At 47.9% G+C, this 24,421-nt stretch overlaps 2 protein-coding genes across 10 annotated transcripts in view; one reads left to right on the forward strand and one right to left on the reverse strand.

The window, feature by feature from the left end:
- TMEM8B (transmembrane protein 8B) overlaps window positions 1-20,601 on the forward strand; it is a 43,318-nt gene extending 22,717 nt beyond the window's left edge. For 4 of the 9 annotated variants that reach the window (XM_082694749.1, XM_082694751.1, XM_082694750.1 and 1 more), the window contains 10 exons: window positions 5,999-6,132; window positions 6,386-6,726; window positions 7,334-7,659; window positions 10,652-10,745; window positions 10,930-11,053; window positions 11,131-11,273; window positions 11,508-11,686; window positions 19,032-19,178; window positions 19,312-19,428; window positions 19,675-20,601. In XM_082694749.1, the coding sequence (XP_082550875.1) occupies window positions 5,999-6,132; window positions 6,386-6,726; window positions 7,334-7,659; window positions 10,652-10,745; window positions 10,930-11,053; window positions 11,131-11,273; window positions 11,508-11,686; window positions 19,032-19,178; window positions 19,312-19,428; window positions 19,675-20,010 (1,941 nt within the window). In that variant the 3' untranslated portion in view covers window positions 20,011-20,601. Of the gene's footprint in view, window positions 1-2,433; window positions 2,489-5,998; window positions 6,133-6,385; window positions 6,727-7,333; window positions 7,660-10,651; window positions 10,746-10,929; window positions 11,054-11,130; window positions 11,274-11,507; window positions 11,687-19,031; window positions 19,179-19,311; window positions 19,429-19,674 lie in introns of those variants that run through there. The other 5 variants (XM_082694752.1, XM_082694747.1, XM_082694748.1 and 2 more) reach the window with 4 other exon arrangements.
- A 1,851-nt stretch (window positions 20,602-22,452) lies between these two features.
- On the reverse strand, window positions 22,453-23,926 carry LOC309846268 (olfactory receptor 13C7-like; the record flags this gene model as incomplete). The annotated part of the gene is made up of 1 exon (XM_082695140.1): window positions 22,453-23,926. One exon carries the CDS (start codon window positions 23,924-23,926, stop codon window positions 22,946-22,948), a length of 981 nt encoding a protein of 326 aa, XP_082551266.1. The 3' UTR covers window positions 22,453-22,945.
- Between the last annotated feature and the right edge of the window lie 495 nt (window positions 23,927-24,421).

Consider the following 24,421-nt stretch of genomic DNA (forward strand, 5'->3'; position numbering starts at 1 on the left):
CAGAGGTTTTTAAAGTGTGCAGTGTAGGTTCAAAGGTCAGGATGCTTCTCCATTCTGGTTTGGAGGGGAAAGAAATGCCACAAAGTTTTCCTGTCCCTCCCAGGAATGGGCTAGATTTCCTCCTTATAGTGAGAGGATCTATGGGTTTCTTACTCTTGTCCATTGGCAGGAAGGGAGGGTATGATAAGCTGGCCTTTGGCAGAGTGGAGTGGCTACGTGTGTGGGGCCAGTGGTAAGGGTGAAAGACTGAGCATAAGCAGAGCAAGGATTTAAAGAACAGGATGCTGAAGAACACAAATGCTAGTGGGACTTGGCCATTGATAATTGAAAAGGGCAGAAATTTCCAATCGGGGAAGATTTGACTCAGCTGTATCTCTCCAGGCTGAGTTCCCTGAGGACAGTGGCACTGTGACTGCACCAGACTCACCTCTCCTCCTCCTGCTATAGCGCAGTGTTCAGAGAAGGTGTTATGATGATTTTGAATGAGCTGAGAATTATACAGGGACAGGTGCACTGGCACTGCTGTTGTCAGCGATGGGAACTGTGGCTGAGGTTGCATCTTAAGGCCTCAGTGATGGGCCTATTTTTGCTGAAAGGGCTGTCCCAGCGAATTTCTTGTCAAGGCCTGGGAGCCCTGTGGATGACAGCATGTCAGGAACTCACCTAGAAATGGCTCTGGGTTCTAGGTAGATCTTGACTCTCATCAGACCTAAGGGTTATTCTATTTCAAGGAATGCCTTAGGTCTTAGGCCAAATCCCAAAGAGCCCATTCCTGATTGTGACTTTGATCCTTGATTCTCTTTGTGAGAACTAACAGGAAAAATCTTTCTGAAGCCCTGCTCTCGTTATTTAAAAGCCCTTCTGAATGAGCAGGAGGAATTGGGCGCCTGGTTTGGAGAGGTCAGAACCAGCCTTGACATAACCATTTGCATCTAAATACAGCAAGTGGGGTCTGGAGACTTGGAACTGCAAGCTGGAGGGCTAGCCGGCAAAACTCCTTAGGTATGGTGATATTAGAGATAAGGTGACACATTTATATCTTGCCCACGAATGACAGCAGACCTGGATATCATGAGAGATGTAGGTGTTTAGTTAAAGCATCTTCTAGAGACTTGGGGGTGAGGAGTGGGCAAGGATTATCCTTATGTTTCCTCTAAGAATTTGATTATCTTTTGGAATCTTATATGGGCTCTAAGGATTCTTAAGTTCTCTGGTGAATTCCCTAGACTCCAGTCTGTGAGTTAATTGTCCAGAGCATTCCTCCAGGGCTCCATCTTCTTGATTTGCTTTTTCCTTATATTGTTGTCCTGACTTACTGTGAGTCTTGGCCTCGTGTGGGGACTGAAGAGTCCTGACCATAAGAAGGCAGCACTGTTTCTAGGGCCCTCCCCAGGTTTGGGGATGAGCTCAGACCTCTCTTTAGACATTAGTCCTTGGACACCTGCTTTGTCCCAGACCTTGGATTGCATGCAAGGGACACAGATAAATAAGATGTGTATTAATGAGATACAGGAGATGTTTTAAGAGGACAAAGGAGAAAAGGCTAACTCAGTTTGGTAGTATGGTAGAGGTGGTTTTAAGAAACAGGAAGTGAGGCTTGATGTTGAAAAAGCAAGAGAGGGCATTCCAGGTGGTGGGAGTTAGCATGGGATAATGTGCAGAAGGGAGAACTGAAGTGGTTCAGTGTGGACTGATTGTTGGACTGGGTAAGGGAGCTGGAGGAATGAGCAGAGGCCAGATCGTGAAGGACCTAGAAATTTGAACTTTATCCTGAGAGTGATCAGGACTTGTAAGAGGTTGTTAAAGGGAAGTAACTTTTCTGGTCCAGGCCATTCTCCTGAGCTCTGGTCTTACACTTCTGTGAGCGCCTGTGTCTGTGCCACTCACTACCGTATTCCTAGCACCTGGCACAGAGCCTGGCGTACAGTGGGGGTATGGCCAATTTTTACTGTTCTTTTTCTATCTTCTCAAATTCATAGTGTTCAAAACTGATCTCACTTCTTTCCTTTTCCCCCTTTTCCTGTCCACCTCTTCTGTCTTGACCCATGCCTTCCATTGCCTTGCCTTCCCTGTTTTGGAGCACATGTTCACTCTGTGGAGCCCAGTCTGCACTGACGGACTGGTCTTTGGACTATAGGTAACATCTGGCACCACATGGCTCATTAGGGAAAAGTTTTCCAAATTTCTGGAACAGTGTTCTCCTCCACCTTTTTCCAGCTCCAAGATTTGAAAGTAAGTGAAAGCAGGTAAAATAATGAAAACAAGGATAAGGAAGGCAAAGAAGCAGATAGTTGAGAAGAAAGGATTTGACTGAATCCATCAACCAGACCAAGTGTAACTCTGTATCTCAACTTGAAGAGATTAAAATCTGCTAACAGTGCTCATTCTGCTCTTCCTCCTCCTTCTAAATTATTATATTTGTGTCTCGAATAGGTAATATATGCACCTGGTACAACATTCGAAAGGTACAAAAGGCATACAGTGAAAAGTAAGTCTTCCTCTTCCTTCATTCCTTCCAGTCCCCACTTCCTCTCTCCAGAGTTAAGTAGTACTAGCTGTTGACTAGTTCCTTTTATTACTCTTTCCTTCTTGAAGTACTTTCTCCTCGTGGCCTTTATGACGTTATAGAACTGCGCTGATTTTCTCCTGCCCACCACTCCTTCTGTCTCCTTTCTTGGTGTCTCCTCTGCTTGGTGCATTTTGTGGGGCCCCAGTGCCTGGTCCTGAGGCAGTTCCTTCTTTATTTCTCCATTCTCTTGCTAGATGTCTCCAGTTTTAAATACCACCTGTAAGTTTTATCTTTGAAGTGTATTCCATGAGTCCTAATTTCTTTGCATCTCAGACTTTATATTTAACTGCTTACTTGGTATCTCTGATTGGATGTCCAAGAAATGTCTCAGACTTGGCATATACAAATCAAAGCAGAACCCAAACAGAAAATATCTTTGACTCCCATTCTTCTCCCAGCCCAAACCTTTTTTCTCTAGTCTTCTCAGTCAATGGCACTGCCATTCACCATTTGCTTAAGCCCCAAATTTAGGTGGCATACTTGATTCTTCTTTTCCCTTTCTTTCTTTATAGCTAGTCTGTAAAGAAAAAGTCTTGTTGATTCTCCTTCTAAAGTATGCTCTGATGCATCTGCTTCTCTCTTTTCATCCTGAGCGTACCTTTCCTGAGCTTTCTCCTGGGCTACCGCGGTAGCCTCGCAGTCATCTCCCTGCTTGCACTCTTGCCCCCTGCAGTCTGACCAGCACTCTTGTGTGTTGATCAGTGCTGACTGACTCAGGGCCAGAGGCTGTTCTGGGTCCTGGGATATTCCTATAGGGAAGGGCAAGTGTCTTTGGGCATCTTAGTCTGTAAGCCCTAACTCAGCCCAGCCATACTGGGGTTCAGTCAAAGGCCTTCCTCTCCAACTTCTTTCAGACTTGTTCCCAACCTGCTTCTCACTTTGGCCCTCCTGGTTTCTCAAGTGTCCTTGCTTTGGTCCCGTTCCTTACATGACTGCTGATGTTGGCTCAGTTTGGGCACTCTTACTTGGCTTATGCCTTGGCAGCTCCTGAAGACTTGGCTTCTGGTGCCCTTCCTCTCACCCTATCACAGGGTGAAGGCTGCCGCATCTCTGCACCTTCCCTGCTCTCCACTGATTGGATGCTTCCCTCTGCAATAAGGGAGGAGCTTTGATGTGCACATTATATAGTTTAAGGAAGGAGCACATTTTAACCATTAAGGTCATGTCCACTAATCCTTTAGTTAAGCCAACAGCAAGAAAGATGTGGAACAAAGTGTTTCTTCCCCCTGGATTGTCCATCTAGCAAGGAAAGGGGTTACCTCTCACCCTTGAGCTTGCTCACTACAAGGTTATTGTGGCAGTGACTGCTCCCATAGGAAGTGGGGTTGATGAGATGATGTGTGGTAGTATTTCTGATCCTTAGGGTTTGACATCAAAGATGAAGGACATCTGCTGTGGGTATCAGAGATGGAGGTCTTTTTTTTTTTTTTAAAGATTTTATTTATGTATTTGACAGCGAGAGAGGGAACATAAGCAGGGGGAGTGGGAGAGAGAGAGAGAGAGTCAGGCTTCCCGCCAAGCAGGGAGTCCAAGGTTGGACTTGATTTCAGGACTCTGGGATCATGACCTGAACTGAAGGCAGACACTTAATGACTGAACCACCCAGGCACCCAGAGATGGAGGTCTTTGAGCAACTTAGGTAGGTTGAGGAGCTCTCTGAAAGGACCTTCTTATATATATATAATATATATACATAAATTTTAAAGATTTTATTTACATATTTGACAGAGATCACAAGTAGGCAGAGAAGCAGGCAGAGAGAGGGGAGGAAGCAGGCTCCTCACTGAGCAGAGAGCCCAATGCAGGACTCGATCCCAGGACCCTGAGATCATGACCTGAGCCGAAGGCAGAGGCTTAACCCACTGAGCCCACCCAGGTGCCCTGAAAGGACCCTCTTTTTGTCACCCATTCTTTAACTCAACAGATTTTTAAAAAAATATTTTATTTATTTATTTGACAGACAGAGATCACAAGTAATCAGAGAGACAGGCAGAGAGAGAGGAGGAAGCAGGCTCCCTGCTGAGCAGAGAGCCGGATGCGGGGCTCTATCCCAGGACCCTGGGATCATGACCTGAGCCGAAAGCAGAGGCTTAACCCACTGAGCCACCCAGGCGCCCCTCAACAGATTTTTTTTTAGCACCTAGTATTTGCCAGGTAGTGTGCTAGGCATTGGAAATGCAGTGATGCAAAAGGCACAGAAGAATCCCAGTCAGAGGGTAGTGAGGTCTTCTGGCCTGGTATCATCAAGGCCTCCTTCCAGCCTTGGGGAGCTTTGCTAGAAATCAGTACCTTGGCTGGCTGTTCCACAGAATGGAACCGAGTATGATGTCAGAGCCTGGAGCTTTTGTCAGAATGAGGTTTAGACATTTGTCTTGGTCAAAATAACCACGTAAGTGAACAGTGGCCTCCATTGGGCCAGCATTGGGCCATTTGTCCAGAAGAATAGCAAAGCCTCACCAGGAGCCCTGTCCTCCTCTGACCTGCTGGGGCCAGAGGGCTTAGGTAGCTGCACATGCCGCAGAGGATGGGCCATAAGGGACTGTGCCCTTGGAGGAGTGAGGAAGCTCTACGTGCTGGGGTGGTGTGAACTGAGTCTACAAGGGTTAGGGATCTGACCCAGAAGAGCCACTTAGATGTGGCTGTCATGTCCAGTAATGGAAGAAACCCATCCTGATTCAGAAGGAGCAGTGGTACCTGTGGGTCCCCTGAGGCAGAGCTGTGGGAGGGGAGACAGAAAACACACTCTGGCTTCATAAACATCAGAGCTGCCCACAGCTGTGTTGATTCATTTGTTCATTCATTTATTCAGCAGACATTCATCTGTGAAGCATACATTTTACATTAGGCTTCATGTTTGGAGGAGCAAAAGTAAAATAAGACAAGGTTCCTGTTTGCAAATTGCTTACACTCTGGAGATGCCTAGGAGGTAGGGTGGTCCTTCCCTGGCGGTGTTAAAGCAGAGGCTGGACCAGCACTTGGGAGGGCTGAGTAGGGAATAAAGGAAATGAAGATTCAGATTAGGAAGACTGGATGGGTTTGGACTAGAGGCCTCAGGGAGCTTCTAACCCCAGAAGAGAGCCAGTGTTCTGAGTTCTTGAGGGCTTAGAGGGGAAATGGAGTGTTTTGAAATTACCCTGAGGGGCTGTCTAGGAATGCCCAGGAGGAGGGATTAGGGTGGAGGAGGTGCAGGCCTGATTATCAGGATGGCGGTGCTTTGAGCCCCCAAGCCTCAGCCAATGCTGAGGATCATAGCAGATCCTACGCACCTAGGAAAGACAGGTGGAGACCAGGCAGGAAAGACTCAGAGATTAGAGGGACCTCAGTCCTAGTCCTGGGAGCTTTGTTCCTCACCCTTCAGCAGATTCTGTTTGCCTCGCTTTAGTGGCACCCTCGCGGTCTCTCCTCCCACCACTCCTGCTCTTGTCTCAGGGTCTCCAGGACGAGTGTCAGTACCTTCTTCAGCCACAGCTGATTATCCGGCGTTTGCTGGACGTTGCTGTGCTGGTGCCTGGCCGTCCCTCAGAGCAAACCCTCTCAGCCCACAATCGCTCAGCACTGTACAAGTAAGTCGAATACTCCCCTGAACCTGACCCCTTCCCTCTTCTTTCCCTGGCCTCAAAGAGGGAACAGTGTTCTCTTGGCTACTCAGCCTCTCTACCTGTTCCTACTGTTCCACTGGACAACCTGGGCTGCGGGGTCACCCAGAGCCCCCAGGGTGGGTTGGACCCCTGCTTCCCTCCCAGCAAGATGGGAGGAAGCAAAAAAAGTTTCCTGTTCTCCTGTTTCCCCATCCCTCCGTGCTACCTTCTTCCTAAGCATTTTCCTCATTCTGGTGTCCCTCTCACTTTCTCACCTGTCCTTTCTTACCCCAACCTCCCCTTTGCCCAGGGTCTTTGTGCCCAGCTTTACTTACAGGGTTTCAGCACACCTGGTATGTGTGGGGAGCCGCGGGGCATTGGCCTGCCCCCTGACGTTGCGCCTACGTCCTAAGGCCCCACCCCTGCACAACTCAAGCTCTTTGTCCTGTGGCAGTACTTCGGTGTGCCAGCTGGAGCTGGCACTGCCCCCCTGGGGGCACTGGGTCTACGTGCGTGTGGAGATCCCATCCCGGGGTCCTGGCAGGACTGTCCGGTTCCAGCTGTGCGTGCGGTTGCAAGGTCAGAAGCCCCACATCTGCCTTGGCCACTCAGCCTGTGGCAACATTGGTGGCTGGGAAGAGGCAGCCATGGTGGTAGTGTTCATTGACCCTCTGTGATGTCCCTGTAATCTCCCCAACTCCCCAGGCTCCTTCACACTCCCTAAAGCCCTTCCACTTGGAGCTTTGATTCATTGGAAGGCCTTTGAATATTTTTTTGCATTTGTCTGGGGCTAAGTAAGGGACCTCATTACTCTCCTTGATTTAATCTTGTTCAGTTTCCTGGGGGTAGGTGGGAGCATCTAAAACCTCTGGGATACTGTCCTTGCCAAAGCCCATGCAAATCCATGAGAGAGTCCATCATCTGTTTCTACAGTGTCTTCACTGCCCTTGGGGAGGGAGAGATGACCTTGACTCCCTCCACATGATATTCCATTGGCAGTGACCACTAGGAACCCCCCGGGGCCCTATCTTGTGACCCTGGATGCCCCATACTTCCAAGGGACATTTGATTCTAATTCTCATCCCTCCCTACCCTTTGCTAATTCCTATCTGATTCAGATCTGGTTTGTGGGGCTGTAGGTCTTGTGAGGGCAGCAGTCCCCAGCACTGATTTCCTTTGCCCACAGAGTGCCCACAGCCCAGCCTGTCCCGTGTCCTCGTCCCTGGAGCTGCCATGAACATGCCCCAGTCACTGGGCAACCAGCCACTGCCCCCAGAGCCGCCTTCTCTGGGGGCCTCTGCGGAGGGGCCTGGGGCCACATCCCCACCAGAGCACTGCTGGCCGGTGCGCCCGACACTGCGCAATGAGCTGGACACCTTCTCCGTGCACTTCTACATCTTCTTCGGCCCCAGTGTGGCCCTGCCCCCTGAGCGCCCTGCAGTGTTTGCCCTGAGGCTGCTGCCAGTGTTGGACAGTGGAGGCGTCCTCAGCCTGGAGCTCCAGCTCAATGTGGTACTCTTGGTGGAAAGTGGGGTGGGGGGGTTTGCCTTGGAGGGGAACTTGAAGGAGAACATGTCAGGGATGTAGGGATTCTTACTACCTTCTCAAAGCATATCTGGGTTGCTCTGGGCCCACTTTACAATTAGGGACAATGTCTCTGTCCAAGACTGATCAACAAACATACAAACATTCCTGAGTGTTGATTCTACTACAGATAGGCTAGGTGAGCCAGGGCAACTCAGAGTGGGCTGTTATCGCAGTTTTATAGGCTAACCTTCTACTTCCCAAGGGCCTTTTTGGCAGGTGTTCACTTTTCTTGCATCTTCTGTGATGGGGAGTTCCCCACCACTTGAGGCCATGCAGTCCATATTTAGACAGCTCTGATTGCTAAAGACTGTCTTGACATTCCATGAAAATCTGCCTCCATGGATTTCTACCCACCAATCTTTGTTTTGCCCCAGAAGCTATCTCCAGTAAATCTATCCTTGTCCTTTTTTTGTTTTAATTAATAGACTTAATGTTTTCAGAGCAGTTTTAAGCTTACAGAAAAATTGGGCACAAAGTATGGGGAGTCGCCATATGCCCCCTCTTTCCCTGCATAGTTTCCCCTATTATTTTACATCTTCATTGTGGTACAGTTGTTACATTCCTATCCTGTTTAGCAATCCTTCAGATGCCCCTCATCTCCCGAAAGCCGAACAACCTCAGCATCTTAGACGTCTCCTCCTCCTCTTCTGTCTCCTCTGGTCCTAGTGCCTCTGAGATAAGTGATCCAAGGGGCTTTGACCGGGGTGGCATGCGGTTTTGGGCAGCCTGAGGTCAAGTTTCCTTTTTGAGCTACCACATCACACTGGGGGATTACCTGGGGTTGTGGTGAATTAAGATCTCAGAGTCTTTTCCTTTTTTTTTTTTTTTTATTTTCTCAAACCAGCTGTATACATTTACTTTTTTATTATAAAAGTAATAGTATCACAAGTCAAAGCTTTGGAAAGTTGAAGAAGACTTAAAACTGTTTATCTCTTCAGTCCTTTTTCACATTAAGTTCTGTGTTTGTCTACTTGTCACTAAGGAACACAATTTTGTGCCCTGAGCTGGTTCATGTGAACTGCTGCCAATTTCCACCTCGTATTTTTGCAGTGAAATTTTTAACTTGAGTGTAAGAATTTATGTCCATCTTTGAGCCACTGCCTAATACTAGCTTGGGTTTTGGGTCTTACCTGCTTTGTGTAATTCACATGCTTGAAAAGCCAGCATTCTGTACCTCTTAGTTATTATTTTCAGCATTAAATAAGACCAAGCTTAGGGAAGAGCCCTGTGTCAGGCCATTAGTGACTGTCTTAGATTGGCATCGATCCAGTAATTTATGTACTAGGCTCCAGCTCTGCGGGGAGGGGAACCATTTCCCTTTCAGCCAACCTGAGACCTGGTCTATGGCTAGATGTGGCCTTTTGTAGAACATGGCTCAGAACTTTTTAGTCCTCCTGCTGGTAAGGACAGATCAGATTCTTAAACCCAAAGATATTCCTTATTTTCATACTTAAAATCTCTGTTACTCTTACTGCCTTTGGGCCATGACAGTGAGGTCTTGATTTGACCTTGAAACTGTATAGCCTGTTTCAGAGAGCAGTACAACCCATACTTGTTCTTCCTCAGTTATCTTGAGAGTAGAGGCCCCAAACCCCTGCAGCCCCTCACCCTGTCCTTCTCTATATTCATCTGCTTATATTACACCCATCTGCCATGACACTTGCTGCACACCTCAAACAACCCATTATATTTATTCTGAAAGATATATTGGCTCATCTACTCTGATTTTTCCCTCTGAGTATTTTTATTTTTTCCCTTGGAATCAAGAACTGAACATTTGGATTGGAGAACTACATACCTAGAGGACACCTCCCAACCCCCCACCCCCCGGCCTTGGCTTCCCACTAGTATGACTTTTATGGAATAATACTTTGATATATTACCCTGGCTTGCACTGAGGGAAGTAAAAGCAAGTTGTATGAAATTCACACTTGTGGTTGAAGATAGGATGCATCACAGAACACGGTGCTTCTTTGATGATAATTTTCCTGAGAACCACCCATTTGGATGCTATGCTTCTTTTGAGACTCTAATTAAATTTTATCTTATGGACTTGTAAGATAAAATCTGGTAACTCATTATGTTTCCTTTTTTGCTTTGGTTGCTTGGAAGTCAGCATCAAATATACGGCTTACATCTAGGGACAGACTTTATTTTTTTTATCTTGATTTTTAAATTTCCTTCATGCATTTTTAATATTATTATATGCATTTAATAAGCTACCTCGTATCCTTCCTGAATGAGGTGAGCTTATGGCATTCTGTTACTTTTATTCTTATAGACACTCCTTACATTTATTCCTATGGATATCTGGTTTCTTTAAATCCCAGACAGGTTGCTTCATCCTCCCTCCCCCGCCCCACCACCACATTTTGTTACCGCTGTTCAGTACCTAGGATCATTTCACCCAGGGAAGAGTACATTTCTTTACACTCCTCCTGCCTTCAGACCCAAGTGAAGATGATTGAAAACCTTACAGTTTCCTTTGTTCACAACTAGTTTCTACATCTAGCAACAGCCCTCCTCCTACTCCTTCTTATAAGCTAGATGGGACTGAAACAGGGTGTTCTTTCTTGTTTGAATAGAGTTTAAACAATTCTGCTCAAAGACAACTGGGCCTTGCATTTGCATCAGTCTTTGAAAGATCTCTGCTGTGGAGAATCTGGTGTTCTCCAATTTTTCTAAGAATGGGGATAAGAGAGGGAGAGAGGGAGAAAAGAGAAGGACAGAGAAAGAAAGGAAGAAAGGCGGGCAGGCGGGCTTTTGCAGTGGAGAGCACCTGCAGGAATGGGATGTCCAGTGAGCTCCTGGAAGGGTTTCTGGAGAGGGGTTAACAGGTGTAGGAGTCTGGAGGTGGTGGGGTGATGGTAGGGTCTAGAGGGTGTGACCGCCTTGTCTTCATACCTGTCCTCCCCAGAGCTCCCTGCGCCAGGAAAACGTGACGGTGTTTGGATGCCTGACTCACGAGGTGCCCTTGAGCCTAGGGGATGCAGCGGTGACTTGTTCTAAAGGTGGGGGTGAGGAATGGGGAAAGCAGAAGAGTCTATAACTCTGGAGCTGGCGACAGTGGGGAATGGTATGGAGGAAGGATGGGCCAGGGAAGGGGTCAGGTGGGTGAAGGTTCTTTAGGTCTTGACCCCATACAGACTCCTCTTCCCTCTTGCTGATACCCTCTCTTCTACCTTCTCCCCTAAGAGTCCCTGGCTGGCTTCCTCCTCTCCGTCAGTGCCACTTCCAGAGTGGCCAGGCTGCGAATCCCCTTCCCACAGACTGGAACCTGGTTCCTGACCCTGCGCTCCCTGTGCGGGGTGGGGCCTCGGTGAGCTGGGTGGGGCCGGGCGGGGCCGGGCGGGAAAGGAGCGGCTTTGGACCCTGCTGACAGCCGGGTGTGCGCAGGTACGTGCGGTGCCGGAACGCGACGGCGGAGGTGCGGCTGCGCACTTTCCTCTCCCCCTGCGTGGACGACTGCGGGCCCTACGGCCAGTGCAAGCTGTTGCGCACACATAACTACCTGTACGCGGCCTGCGAGTGCAAGGCCGGTGAGCGGGCTGGGCTGGCGAGGGAGCCTGGGCGCGGGCTTCCTGGGTTGGGAGTTGGGGCTGGACGGGCGGCGGCACCTTAAATTGAGGATGGGTTTGGAGAGAATGGGAGGCCGGAGACTACCTTCCCTGGCAGTGTCTTAGGGTTGGCGAGAGGCCTCCAGCAGGAGTGCCGAACCTGTGGCTGCCTTGGGCCCTCTTCCACCTTCTACCTTGTGCCCTCCCCACTCTTAGGCTGGAGGGGCTGGGGCTGCACCGACAGCGCGGATGCGCTCACCTATGGATTCCAGCTGCTGTCCACGCTACTACTCTGCCTGAGCAACCTCATGTTTTTGCCACCTGTGGTCCTGGCCATTCGGAGTCGATATGTGCTGGAAGCTGCTGTCTACACCTTCACCATGTTCTTCTCCACGGTATGCGGTGCATCTGTGTCTTCACTGAGTCCTTATTCATGGTGATGGGTGGGGGTCTGCATTTCCACCGTGTTTTCCACGGGTTTGGGCATGTCTACACCTTCATTATATGAGGATGTCTCCCTCTTCACGGCATGGGTAGAATATGGTAATTTTTGTAAGGCACATCAGCATAAATGAACAGGGCTGTTTGTAACTTAAGATAACCAACAGCTGCTAGAAAGAGTGTGTGGTCTCCAGCTGTCTCATACACTGAGGGCCAGGGGGAGCTTTTCTGCAATATACTGGCTGTCCTACAGTATGGAATAGTGTCTGCAGCTTCCCCTTTTCTCTTTGGTATGGTGACAGGAGATCTGCACTTTCTCCCGAGTCTCTACAGAGTCTCCACTTTCATCTCCGGTGATGTGAGGGCTGGCTGTACTGTGCTCATGTTCTTCGTTATACTGGGCATTTCTATATCTTTAGCTTGTTCTTTCTTATGGTATGAAAAGGTATCTCCCTATTCAGTCACCATGGCCCTCTTGATATGGGAACTTTTGGAAGTCAGGGAGGATCTCAATAACTGGGTAATTTATACAACATTCTGGCTCTTGGGATCCTAAAAAATTTTGTGGACTCAACTATATCCTGAGACGGCATGGGAAGTGGCAGCTTGATACCAAATTCCAGTGCAAAGAAACATATTTTGATGAAGTTTAATATAGTTTTAAATCCTTCGCCTCTCATTACAGAATGTTCACAGCCCCCCTCTGTGTTTTCCCATAATCAGAAAAGTTCATATTACTAGCAAGCTTCATAAATAGTAAATAAATCCATAAATAAGGAAAGGATAGAGGAGTGAGTCTGCTAACGTGACAGCCCTCATGTAGATTCTCCCCCTGAGATGCTGCATTTAGGGATCTTTTCAGCTCCTCTTTGGGCTCTTGGCATCTCGTGACATACAGTGCCTGCCTCTGAGCTCTGCAAAAATCTTAGATGGATTCAGACTTTCCTCATGTCTTGGCAACAAGAATATCACAAAAACCAATATGTGCTTCCCTTTTGTTCGGCATTAATAGATCAGACATATGTCCAAATTACAAAAATCCTACTTATCATTTAGCAGAAAGTGGAGGGGGAGGTGAATGTTCTGAAACTGAGGGGCATGTTGTAGGGTCCTCTGGGATGTACATGCACAGATGAAGAAGAGGAGGCTAGAACCATGCTGGGTAGAGAGACCTTCCCCTCTTAAGCTGGGTGAGAAGAGCACACTCTAATTTTGGTTGGCTGTCCCCCTTTTTAGACCTGCTCTGATAGTGCCTCATTCTATTTTTACAGTAGACACTGTTTCTCTCTCTCTCTCTCTCTTTTTTAACTGCCAGATGCCCTTTATACTGTTGCTCACCAAATCCTCTAGCATCAGCTGTTCCACCAGCCCACTCTAGGCTGCATGAGGCTCTAATAGGACTCACAATCAGTAACAGTACCTAAGTGTATCAGGAGCCTGGAACATGTGGGGAGAGTGGGTTCATTCTCCTGCACTTTGCACAAGCATCCTGGGTGTTGGCTCTAGAGTGTTTAGTACCAGATGACTCCTTATATTCTGGATACAATGGCAAGTCATCCTTGAAAGAAAAGGCCTTTTCCCCATTTGGAACACCAGGGGAGCCTACACTGGCTGACATCATATGCAGAACTTCCATTTAACTAGGATAATAAAGCAGAGTGCCCGGCTGGCTCAGTCAGTAGAGCATGTGACTCTTGATTTCAGGCTTATGAAGTCAAGCCCCATGTTATGTGTGGAGCTTGCTTAAAAAAGAAAAAAATAATAGGGTGAAAAATCAAGGAAATGATGCCGGCTCTGTGGTGTTGCCTGTAGTCTTGCTCTAACTCCTCTTCTTTTTCCACATGGGCCAAACGTGATGCTGGTCATCCAGGTTTCCTGGGCAGGGTCCCCATTGTTCTTCCTTCTCATTCTTTAGTTTGGACTTACGTCATTCCCCAGTAGTCTCCATTTAAGGACCCAGTGGTCAAATTGCAGGTAAAACTACCAGGGCGTGGATAACTGTTTTTTCCCCTGTCTTCAAAGCCAGTACAGTCTATACGTGGGAGTAGTGCATTGATTCCTATCAAGGGCATGGGAGCACACAGTAGGTTTGTTCAAGAGTTTAGATTGTAAATTGAAAATGCAAAATATATTACATAACATGTAAAATATGTTAAAAATAGGTCACAAATCCAGCACTTTGTTTTGTGTATAGCCAGACCAGTTCAGATAATGGAAACAGCAAAATAACATCTAGTGTGTCAGACACTGCAAACTGAGTCCTCACAATCCCATTAGAGCAATAGATAGGCACTTATATTATCATCATCATCATCCCTTTTTGCAGGTGAGGGCAGTTTAAGTACTTTGTCTGAGGTGTAACTTGAGTGGTAGAACCAGAATTCTCTAGATGCCTTATATGTAATCACTGAGCTGTATTGTCTCCTGGCACCATGGCAGAGAGGATGCATTGGTAAATTTCTAAACTGATGTCAGTTTCTCAGAAGTCCTGGAATATGTAGAGAAACTTACAACCTCATTTAGTAGTTCTCACATTCTTCTTTAAAAATAGTTCTCAAATTCTTAAAAGATAAGAAGAGCTGATCAAAAGCCCAAAAAATATAACCAAGTGCAAGAAGTCATCAAGGGGAATACAGCAAACACTGCAGTTGTATGGCTGTAGCCCATACAGTTCACGCCGTGGATTCTTCCCAGTGCCAGTTGGAGCCTCACAATCCGTTCCCACAAGCTGATGTTCGAAAGTCCCCGGGGCCCCTGGGGACTTTCTTGCTGATTGTTGATATCCTGCCTTCTGCTTATCTCTTCTGTTCCTCACACCTCATAAGTAATTCTTAGTGGCCCTTGGCAAAATCCCATGACTGTTTCCAAGAGGAAATGGAGGCAGATAATAAGGGAATAGCCATAAATTCCATCATATCCTGAGTGCAGATATTCCAGTCCCTGCATGGATTGAGTGTATTTGCATCTCCAGTTTTACACTTTGTAGTGCCTGAATACTCCATTTTGAAGCACCAGATGAACTATATAGTTATGTTATAAAAATATGAAATCTCACAGAAAACAATTTAGGTTAATTTTAAAAAAAATTTACCTCATAAACAGTCCAAAGCTGAGGAAGGTGTCAAATTAGATTAGAATTATATTAACAGAAGCCAGTTTATAATCTAAATTTCTTTTTTTTAAACTTCCCAATCTTTCTATGTTATTTCTGTCATTTCTTTTTATTTCTGTTGACAGAAGAAATACCAGTGTAAAAATTAGCCCACAGTTTTCAGTGGATCAACAATATTGCAAGTTTCTTTCTTTGTTTCTGCATGGAGGAAAGTTTATTAGTGTAGGGATATTCTCTCATGAACATACATGGCATAAAGTATAAGATGATGAGAGCTTACTGAGGACACACTGTGCGCCAAACATAGGAGACTATTCCAGACTTACAGAGTAAAGTCTCCTGGGTGACACTGTAACTAAGCCTTCAGTAGGCCATTCCAGTGTTTTGTTCAGCTGGTTGCTCCTAGGTGATGGGCAGTAGGTTTATACCAGTGAACTCTGTGGTGGTGAGTGATTTGCTTTGCTTTGTTTACTCTAAGTTGTATCTCCTGGTTAAGGATGGTAATGAGTGGGATGCCATGGCAGTGGATGGTGGATTCTGCTCCATGAAAAAAAAAACAAGTGGAAGCAGTGCAGGTAGAAGGGACAGATAGATACCCAGAATATATGATAACAAGATGCTGTCTTCTCCAGGTTGAGAAGTTTCAGTGAAGTAAGCTGACACAGGTTGTTGGTAGGTTTCCCTAGTGAATTAAGCACCACGAAGGAGTCAGTAATGGTGTTTTTAGACACTGAGCGGTGACCATAGACAGATCAGGATTGGTGAAGGGTATATCATCTTGTTCACCTCATATAGCAATTTTAACTTACTCTATTCCTGTAGGTTTTCTATGACCTTAAAAATCTCTCTGACCTTTTAGAATGCTTGGAGAATAATCAGTCAGTACTAGTGCAATGATTTCTCCCCAAACCTCTCTACTCCAGAGGCAATCTCTCCATTATCCCCTACTCTTTTTTTCATTGCACAGAAATTTCTTAGGAGGACAATCAGCCTTCAGTTAATTATTCCCTTATATGTGTCTTCAATATTAGGTGATTTAACTTTGCTTTTCTCTGATATATATCTTCTCTTATTTGAAATTGAAGGATTTATTACAAGCCCCTCTTCAAGATATGTTTGGGCATTTCCTTTTATATACTTGAGAGTCAGGCAGATGGAGCAAGCTTGGTGAAGGCCTGAAGTGTAAAATTAGTGTTTTAAAATAAAATCCAAATCAGAAAATAGTATTGGGTAATTTAGTAGCTGTAGTACTTATAGCTGGTTTTAGAGGTAGAGAATAATCAATATCCAATAGCTAAAATAGCAAAGGACCAAAATAATCTGTTTGCTTAGGAACTAAACTCCCAATTAATCAGCACGTACAAGAAAGAAAGAATTGAAAAAAATCGATCTTTTAGGTATGTTCAGATACTAATTCAAATGCAGATGTGGACTTGGGTGAAAAGGCTCTCAGTTTCCCAGTAAGAGCTTACTTTCTCAATTTAATAATATGTAAGAGGGAGCCGTGGTTGCTTAACTTGCAAGCCCTTTTAAAAGCTTGGAGTACTCAAAACAAAGCAGTCTGTTCCTGAAGTGAAGGGACAGCATTCTTTACCTCCAAAGTGCAGGGAAAGACAGACGATAGGTACCCAAGCTTAAGACTTTAAAATTTAAGGAATTAAACCCAAGGTTTCCCAATGCCAATTAATATCCCTAAGTTTTCTTTTTTCTTAACTCCTAGCTTCTCCCTGTTCTTAGATTATTCACCTTTTCCAAAGTTATAAATTTTGTAGTTTGAATTGACTGGACGAAATCTTCAACAGGTCAAAAGAAACTTAGCAATTTCTTTCTTATCCTTTGTCTCTAGAGACTGAACTTTTGAGTCTCTTATAGCTGGTCTTAGAGGTTAGAGAATAATTAATATCCAATAGCTACAATAGCAAAAGACCAAAATAATCCGTTTGCTTAGGAACTAAACTCCCAATTAATCAGCACGTACAAGAGAAAGAAAGAATTGCCTTCCCACTCTACTGTCGGCAGCTCTGCTCCTGGACTGGATTCTGCCAGTTTTCACAATAGACTTGCTTCAGTTTCCCACCTGCTTTTTTCTAAGGGGGATGCTGTTTGATTAAGGTTGGGGTGTCATGCTTTATGATTTGAATTCAGGGTAGAAAGCTCCTTTTCTCTGAACTCACCTCCACCTTCTGATTCTCAGCAGTAATGCATCCAAACAGGAGACCAGGTTCTCCCATTTCCATCCTTCCCCGAGGTTACAGAGGCCACTGCTTCCAGAAGAGAATGCTCTGAATATTGCTCAGCTACTTCTTTCCTCAGCAGTGGGCCATATCTCCTTGCCCTCCACCCACAATCACGGATATGCCTCTAGGGCCAGGCTGCCTGTCTCACTGAGGTCTGTAAGTCCACCTCTCTTCTAGACTCAGAGCCCTTGTCACTTAGGGTTGCCTTTCCATAGAATGATGAAGAGATTGACCTGGGCTGAAAGTGGTACCTGAAGGGCCTCTTCTGTCAGAGATCAAGCCACTTCCGAGGCCACCTTTGGGTGGTACAACCCGTAGCCTCCTTGCCCCAGTTGCAGTTCAGCCTGGTGAACTTCATTCCAACCGTGGCAACTCTAGCAGCTTGTTTCTACTATCAAGAGGTGCCCTCAGCAGCCATGGTTCTCTGAGGACCGGGGTTAACTTGCAGGGGACAGAGATCAAGCAGATTGAGTCAGTTTTTTGGTCCTGCAAAATCTGCTGGAATGTCTCAAGGTCAACTCCAATTAGTAGATTTCCTCCAAGTTTATATAGGCCAAAAACCTTTTCTCTCCCATTACAGCATTTTAATTTTCTTTTTTCATCACCACAACCATCTGTTCTTTGTGACTTGGAGAAGGGGCAATATCAGGTGATTGGAGAGTGAGCATGCCACTGTGATGTTTATTCCTGGTCTGGAGCGTTTGTCCTCATAGTTTTTATCCAGTGTCTTGTCTTTGGGTGAGCTCGTAGGGATACACATTCCTGTCATCTTCGCACCAAAGATAATCTTAAAACCATACATGTTCTTAGTGTTTGGCATCAATGAAAAATCACATAAATTCTACACAGAAGTTCAGAGAAGGTGACAGCAAATGTTCTAAGGTAAAAAGAACTCAGATCATTTTTGGACCTTTTTTACAAATAAGGGAACACAGGATGCCTGCAGCCATGATTGCATTGTCCAGAGAGGCACAGGGGGGCTAACTGCAGACCTTCTTTTTTTTTTTTTAAGATTTTATTTATTTATTTGACAGACAGAGATCACAAGCAGGCAGAGAGGCAGGCAGAGAGAGAGAGGAGGAAGCAGGCTCCCTGCCGAGCAGAGAGCCTGATGCGGGACTCGATCCCAGGACCCCGAGATCATGACCTGAGCCGAAGGCAGCGGCTTAACCCACTGAGCCACCCAGGCGCCTCCAGACCTTGTTTTCTTAATTGGGGTGCCCAGTATAGTCTGATCTGATCACACCTGTGTCCCCTGTGCCCCCTTCCTAACTCCTTTTTACCACCTTTCCCACAGTAGAGGCTAGGCGGACACTGTCCCTTCCTTGTATTCTTCTCCATGGTATAAAGTGTTGTGCTCTTCTCCATGGTCCAGGGTCTGCCTTTTCTCTTGCTTTCCCCCCCATTCGTCCACCCATGACTTTGGATGGGTGGGGATGAAGAGGGCCAGTTAGTGTAAGGCCTAAGCCTAAGGATGAATCCTAACTCCGAGTCTGAGCTATCAGGGGAAACTGGGATATGCAGGGGAGGCTTAGGGTCTAGGGTGGCCAGAGACCAGTGTCTAGCCCCATAGCTTGGGCCAGTGATGGGGATTATAGGTGGGACCCATGGTGAGCATGAGAAGAAGGGAAGGATAGGCCTTAGACTGACATACCTGGAATCCCCACCAGCCTGTGCTCTCCATAGTACATTCCAGAATTGGGAAGATTAGGAAGGTAAGGACAGGGTCAGGGCTGGTGTATACATAACGGCTTGTGAGGCAGACCAGGCTCCCTTACCACATTCTTTTCAGGAGCCGGGAGTCAGGCATTTCCCAGTTCTGCTCAGTCTGTGACCTCTGACCTCTGCTTTTCTGACAGCAGCACACCATCCTCGTGACTTCTTTCTCCTGCTTCATGGACCTGAACCGTTGCCCCAAGTTCTCTCAATGCCTGTCATTTCTTCCTCCAGTTTTACCATGCCTGTGACCAGCCAGGCATTGTGGTTTTCTGCATCATGGACTACGATGTGCTGCAGTTCTGTGATTTCCTGGGCTCCTTAATGTCCGTGTGGGTCACTGTCATTGCCATGGCGCGTTTACAGCCTGTGGTCAAGCAGGTCAGTCCTGAGTGGGCCCTGGGGGACAACTGTAGGCACAGTCCACTTGAAGCTCACTCCCAACCTCTCCCTGGGGGCATTGCCAAGTGCCTCCCGCCATCCCGGCCCAGCCCCTGGAGTCCTCTCTCTCCAGGTGCTGTATTTGCTGGGGGCTATGCTGCTGTCTATGGCTCTACAGCTTGACCGGCATGGACTCTGGAACCTGCTTGGACCCAGTCTCTTCGCCCTGGGCATCTTGGCCACAGCCTGGGTAAGGTTGGGAGGGCTTGGGGAGGGGGGCGTCCCAGCAGGACTTGGGTGCAGGGCCCTGAGGATCTGGTCCCCAATTTAAGGTGGGCTTGGATCCTGTCATCATCACTGTGCTGTTCATGGTGCCCCCTTCAGACTTGGCCGGTGCCTTCGGGTCATGAGGGCTCTGGGAAGCCTGGGAATGACCAGCTCTGGCTTGGGTTCCAAGGCCTTGTATTCCTGAGTCCCACTTCTCTGCTTCCCCCAGACAGTACGCAGCGTCCGCCGCCGGCACTGCTACCCACCCACATGGCGCCGTTGGCTTTTCTACCTGTGTCCGGGCAGCCTGATTGCGGGCAGTGCTGTCCTACTCTATGCTTTTGTGGAGACCCGAGACAACTACTTCTACATTCACAGCATTTGGCATATGCTCATCGCTGGCAGCGTGGGCTTCTTGCTGCCCCCACGTGCCAAGACTGACCACCGGGTCCCATCTGGAGCTCGGGCCCGGGGCTGCGGTTACCAGCTGTGCATCAATGAGCAGGAGGAGCTGGGCCTTGTGGGTCCAGGTGGGGCCACTGTCAGCAGCATCTGTTCCAGCTGAGTGGGGCTTTGGGCCTGGCCTTTGGGGAGCATGAACCCTTCCTAGGGGCAGAGAGCCCTTCCTGGGAGTGTGGAACCCTCCCTGGATAAGAGACAGGTTGTATTTCTCGAGGACATAGAGTCTTTCTTAAGGACATGGAGCTCTTCTAGGGACCTGGCGAACTTCCTGAAGGCCTGGAGTCTTCCTGCATCCATGGAGCCCTTCTTAAGGATGGAGCCTGTGTAGGACCCTAGAGCCCCTCCGGACCGAGGAGTCCCTCCTAGGGGTGTGGAGTCCTTCCCAGGGATGTGGAGCCCTCCTAAGGATATGGATTCCTTCCCAGGGAGACAAAGCCCTCTAAGGATATGGCATCATTCCAGAGGAAATGGAGTCCATCTGGGGACAACGAGTCTCCAAATCTTCCCAGCAGCTCAGCAACTCTGGTCTCAGGCTTCCTTCCCAAGGCAGCGTCTGGGCCATACCGTGCCATGCTGTGCTGTGCTGTGCCGGGAGGGGGATTGCAGGGCAGGTGGGGCCGGGGCTGGGGGCACTGGTAACCTGAGTTGATGCAGGTGGAGTCTGGTGTGTCTCCAATGAAGTATTTGCTGGTTCTGTGCTGCCTTTTTTCCTTGGGTCAAGGGTGTGGGGAGGAGAGGGAAAGAGAGGGTCCAAAAAAATGAGCAGGGTTGGTGGGAACCCAGCTGGAATGAGCTGCTGGAGCTTCTGCCGGAGCTTTTTGCTCCATCATGGCAGACTGCAGATGCTGGGAGTAGGTGTGTGTGTGTGTGTGTGTGTGTGTGTGTGCGTGTGCGTGTGTGTGTGCATGCACGTGCGTGTTAGGGTGATTTAAATTAGTGAGGCAGACTTCCCTTGTGGTGCCCACACCCAACAGGAAAGGAAGCTGAGGTTTCAGGAAATTGGACTAGCAGGTACAAATCACAAATGTGTGAGAAATATCACAAGAACGTAACTTCTATTTTGAGCCCCCATTTTGCCCGAGTGTCATCTTTTTTGCCTGAGAGATATCCTGTGTCAGTTTGGGAGTTCCTCTCTTTCTATAAGAGTCTTAGCTGAGTCTTGAGGATCTTAAATAATGGGAAGACGTTGGGAGGTTGTTTTCTGGTCACTGGGGTCCACACTGGACCCATCGTGAGTTCCGTCATTCCACCTGGTCCCCAGTTAGCAGTGTAGGCAGGCCATCCCAGAGCGCTTTTTCCCATCTGAGGCCCTGAGGCCCTCCCTGACTTCTGTACCACCCACAAAGACCTGTGAGGCTTGGATAGCCCAGACACACCTTGAAGCCATTTCTACTTTGGGGGCCTGCTCTGGGTTTTACCTGACCAACAAGGCAGGAGTTCCTCCATCTTTCAGATCCTACAAATCTGTCCGGATATTTGGCCTAGGGAATGTGGCTCAGGACCTCTTCCTTTTGGGACCCTTCTTTGCCAGTGCTCTTACTGCATCCCCTTCTCTCTCTTCCTTCTCCCTTAACTTAGAGCATTAATCTGGAGGTTGGGAAAACTCCCTTTTACTTAGGTTTTTCTCCTAGTTCTTGTCTATGCCTTCATTCTCTCCTGTGAAGACCTTAGAGCCTAGGTTTTTAAAGCTCAAAAACCGGGAAAAATCCCTTTGTTCTCTGCTTTCTGCAATTCTGTCTCTTCCTTGGGGCCCTGAGTAGAGCGATGTGGCCAACTGAATGGTGAGCCAAGAGGTGTGGGCTTGATGTCTCTTCCTTGTATCAGAAATACTAGTCCTTCATATTAGGATATATAGAGTCAGGTCACTAGGATGCTTGAACCCAAATAGCTAGGATTCAGGACAGAGTCCTTCTGTGAAGAGGGACATAGAGCTGGGACAGACCACACCCTGCTAGGAGGGGTCAGAAGGGGTTTTTTTGGAAGAGGGGGGCAGATCTGAGTAAGGATTGAATAAATTTCTGTAATGCCAAGGTGTTCTTTCTGGTCACCAGTGTCCATATTGTATTCCTCCACTCATTCCAGGTGGTCCCCAGTCAGTAAAGCACTTAGGACACAGTATAGGGCTTGGCCTGGTCTGTGATCCAGTACATGTTAGCTAAAGATCAAGAAGCATCTGGACATGAGAGGGAAGAGCAAGGGGGAGACAGAGGCAGAAAAGACTGATACTTGCTGAGGAACTGGGAATAGTTCAGGGAACCTGGATTTGGAGAGTGTGTGTGGGTGGAGAGGGGCTGAGGAAAGCAGCTGGTATGAGGTTGGATGGAGAGGTGGGGGTCTGGCTTTTATCCCATGGGAAATGAGCCATTGGGGGATCTAAGCAGGAGAGTGGCATGGTTTGATTGGTATTTTGTTTTTTGGATTTTCTCAGATTGGCATTTTGACAGCTAGTGCAGAGGGTAGATTTTGAAGGGCGTTTGTAGGACGAAAGTGACACAGCTGTTGCAGTATTTGAGAGAGAGGGAGAGTGAAGGCTTCTTGAGGAGGCACTGTGAGGAGAAAGGAGGGGACCCATTCAGGTCTTAGGCCATGGATTCTCTAGGACTTCATGACTGACTGGACGTGTGGGGCAGTGATGGTGAGAGAAGAGGGAGGCAAATATGTAGTGGCTCTTGGGTTGACTGTAGGATAGTGTGGCAGCCATTATTGCTGATGACTATTCACAGACTTCTCAGTCTCCCTGCTCCTTCCAGACACGTGGTGAGTGTGCTTCGTCTGCCCCTTGATGTTAGCTGTGGCACGTGCTTGCATTGGCGGACGAAGTGAAGGTGGAAGTGAAGCTCAAAGAGCCAGTGTGGGCTTTGTCACGGTGACCAGCAGTGATCCAGATGGTAGCTGCTTATCCTGAGGCCCAGAGGGATGAAGATGATTGAGAGCTGACCCCAGCCACCAGTCAGCTGCTAAAGGACGGGCAGCGGGAGTGGGAGATAAACCCTTGTGGGTTTCAGCCACTGCAATTCCAAGTCTTCACCACGATGGACCTAGCCTGCCGTGCATGATAGAGGTGAAGAGCAACAGAGAGGGTGGGCCATTTTTCTGGAGAGCAGGCCTCCCGCAAGCAGGGCTAGGGCAGCAGCTTTCACCTCTGCGTTCCTCAGGCTGTAGATGATGGGGTTCAGTGAGGGTGTCACGACCCCATAGAACAGTGCAATAATCTTATCCAGGTCAGGGTCCTTGGCCTTGGGCTTGAAATACATGAAGGAGATGGTCCCATAGAAAACCACCACCACTGTGATGTGGGCAGAGCAGGTGGAGAAGGCTTTGCGCCGGCCTGCAGCAGAGGGCACCCTAAGGATGGTAGCAAGGATGACAACATAGGACAGGCAGATGAGCAGGAGTGGGGCCAGCGTCAGGACCGCTGTGGCCACTACTAACATCAGTGCGTTGAGAGAGATGTCCCCACAGGCCAGTTTCAGCACTGCCAAGATCTCACAGAAGAAGTGGTTGATGATATTGTGACCACAGAAGGGGAGGCTCCAGGTGAGAAGGGACTGCAGCAGTGAGTTGGCAAAGCCTGTCCCCCAGCTCAGCACTGCCATCCGCACACAAGTCTGCCCGTTCATGATCTCTGGGTACCTAAGTGGCTGGCAGATCGCCACGTAACGGTCATAGGCCATCACGGCCAGGAGCAGGCACTCTGTGGAACCCAGCGCCAGGGTCAGGTACATCTGCAGGGCACAGCCAGGGAAGGAGATGGTCCTCTGGGCTTCCAGGAAGTTGACCAGCATGAGAGGCACAAAGGAGGATGTGCCACAGATGTCCATGAGGGAGAGGTTGCTGAGAAAGAAGTACATGGGGCTGTGCAGGCGGGGGTCCAGCACGCTCAGCCCCATGAGGAGGGAGTTCCCCAGGACATTGACACCGTAGATGCCCAGGCAGAGCACAAACAGGACTGTCTCAAGGTTACGGTGCTCTTGGAGCCCCAGCAAGATGAATTCTGTCACAGCCGTCTGGTTTGTCATCTCCTTGTCCCTCCTTCCTGTCCAGACCACACGTGAGTCAGAAGAAGCTCTTGCTGGCCTGGAAACCAAGCAACCTGACCTTGGGCAGGTCATCTCTGCCCCTGCGATTTAGTTTCACCATCTGTGTAATGAGAGGGTGGGACTTCAGAACTGCAAGCTGGCCCTCTCAGTTCTGCAGCTCTGATGTGACTTAGGGAAATGAGGACATTCTAGTCCCCTAGGCTCCTCCTCATTCTTCCCGTGGTGGGGGCAGGGGAGACAAGAGAGGAGGATTCATGTTTGGCACACTCCGTCATAATCTAGTGTTCTTGGCTGTTGAAGGAGGCATCTTTTCTAGGTTATGACTTTATATGGCTGAATTATGCTCATGGTATTTCAGATTCATTCATTTGCTGAATGTGCTTTGAGTATTGATTCTGTGCTAGGTCTTGTTTAGGTGCTGGGGGTACAATAGTAAGAAAAATAAGTAGACAGAAACATACCATACCTATCATA

This window comes from Mustela nivalis (assembly GCF_964662115.1).
Source record: "Mustela nivalis genome assembly, chromosome: 13".
In the NCBI taxonomy this organism is placed as follows: Eukaryota; Metazoa; Chordata; class Mammalia; order Carnivora; family Mustelidae; genus Mustela; species Mustela nivalis.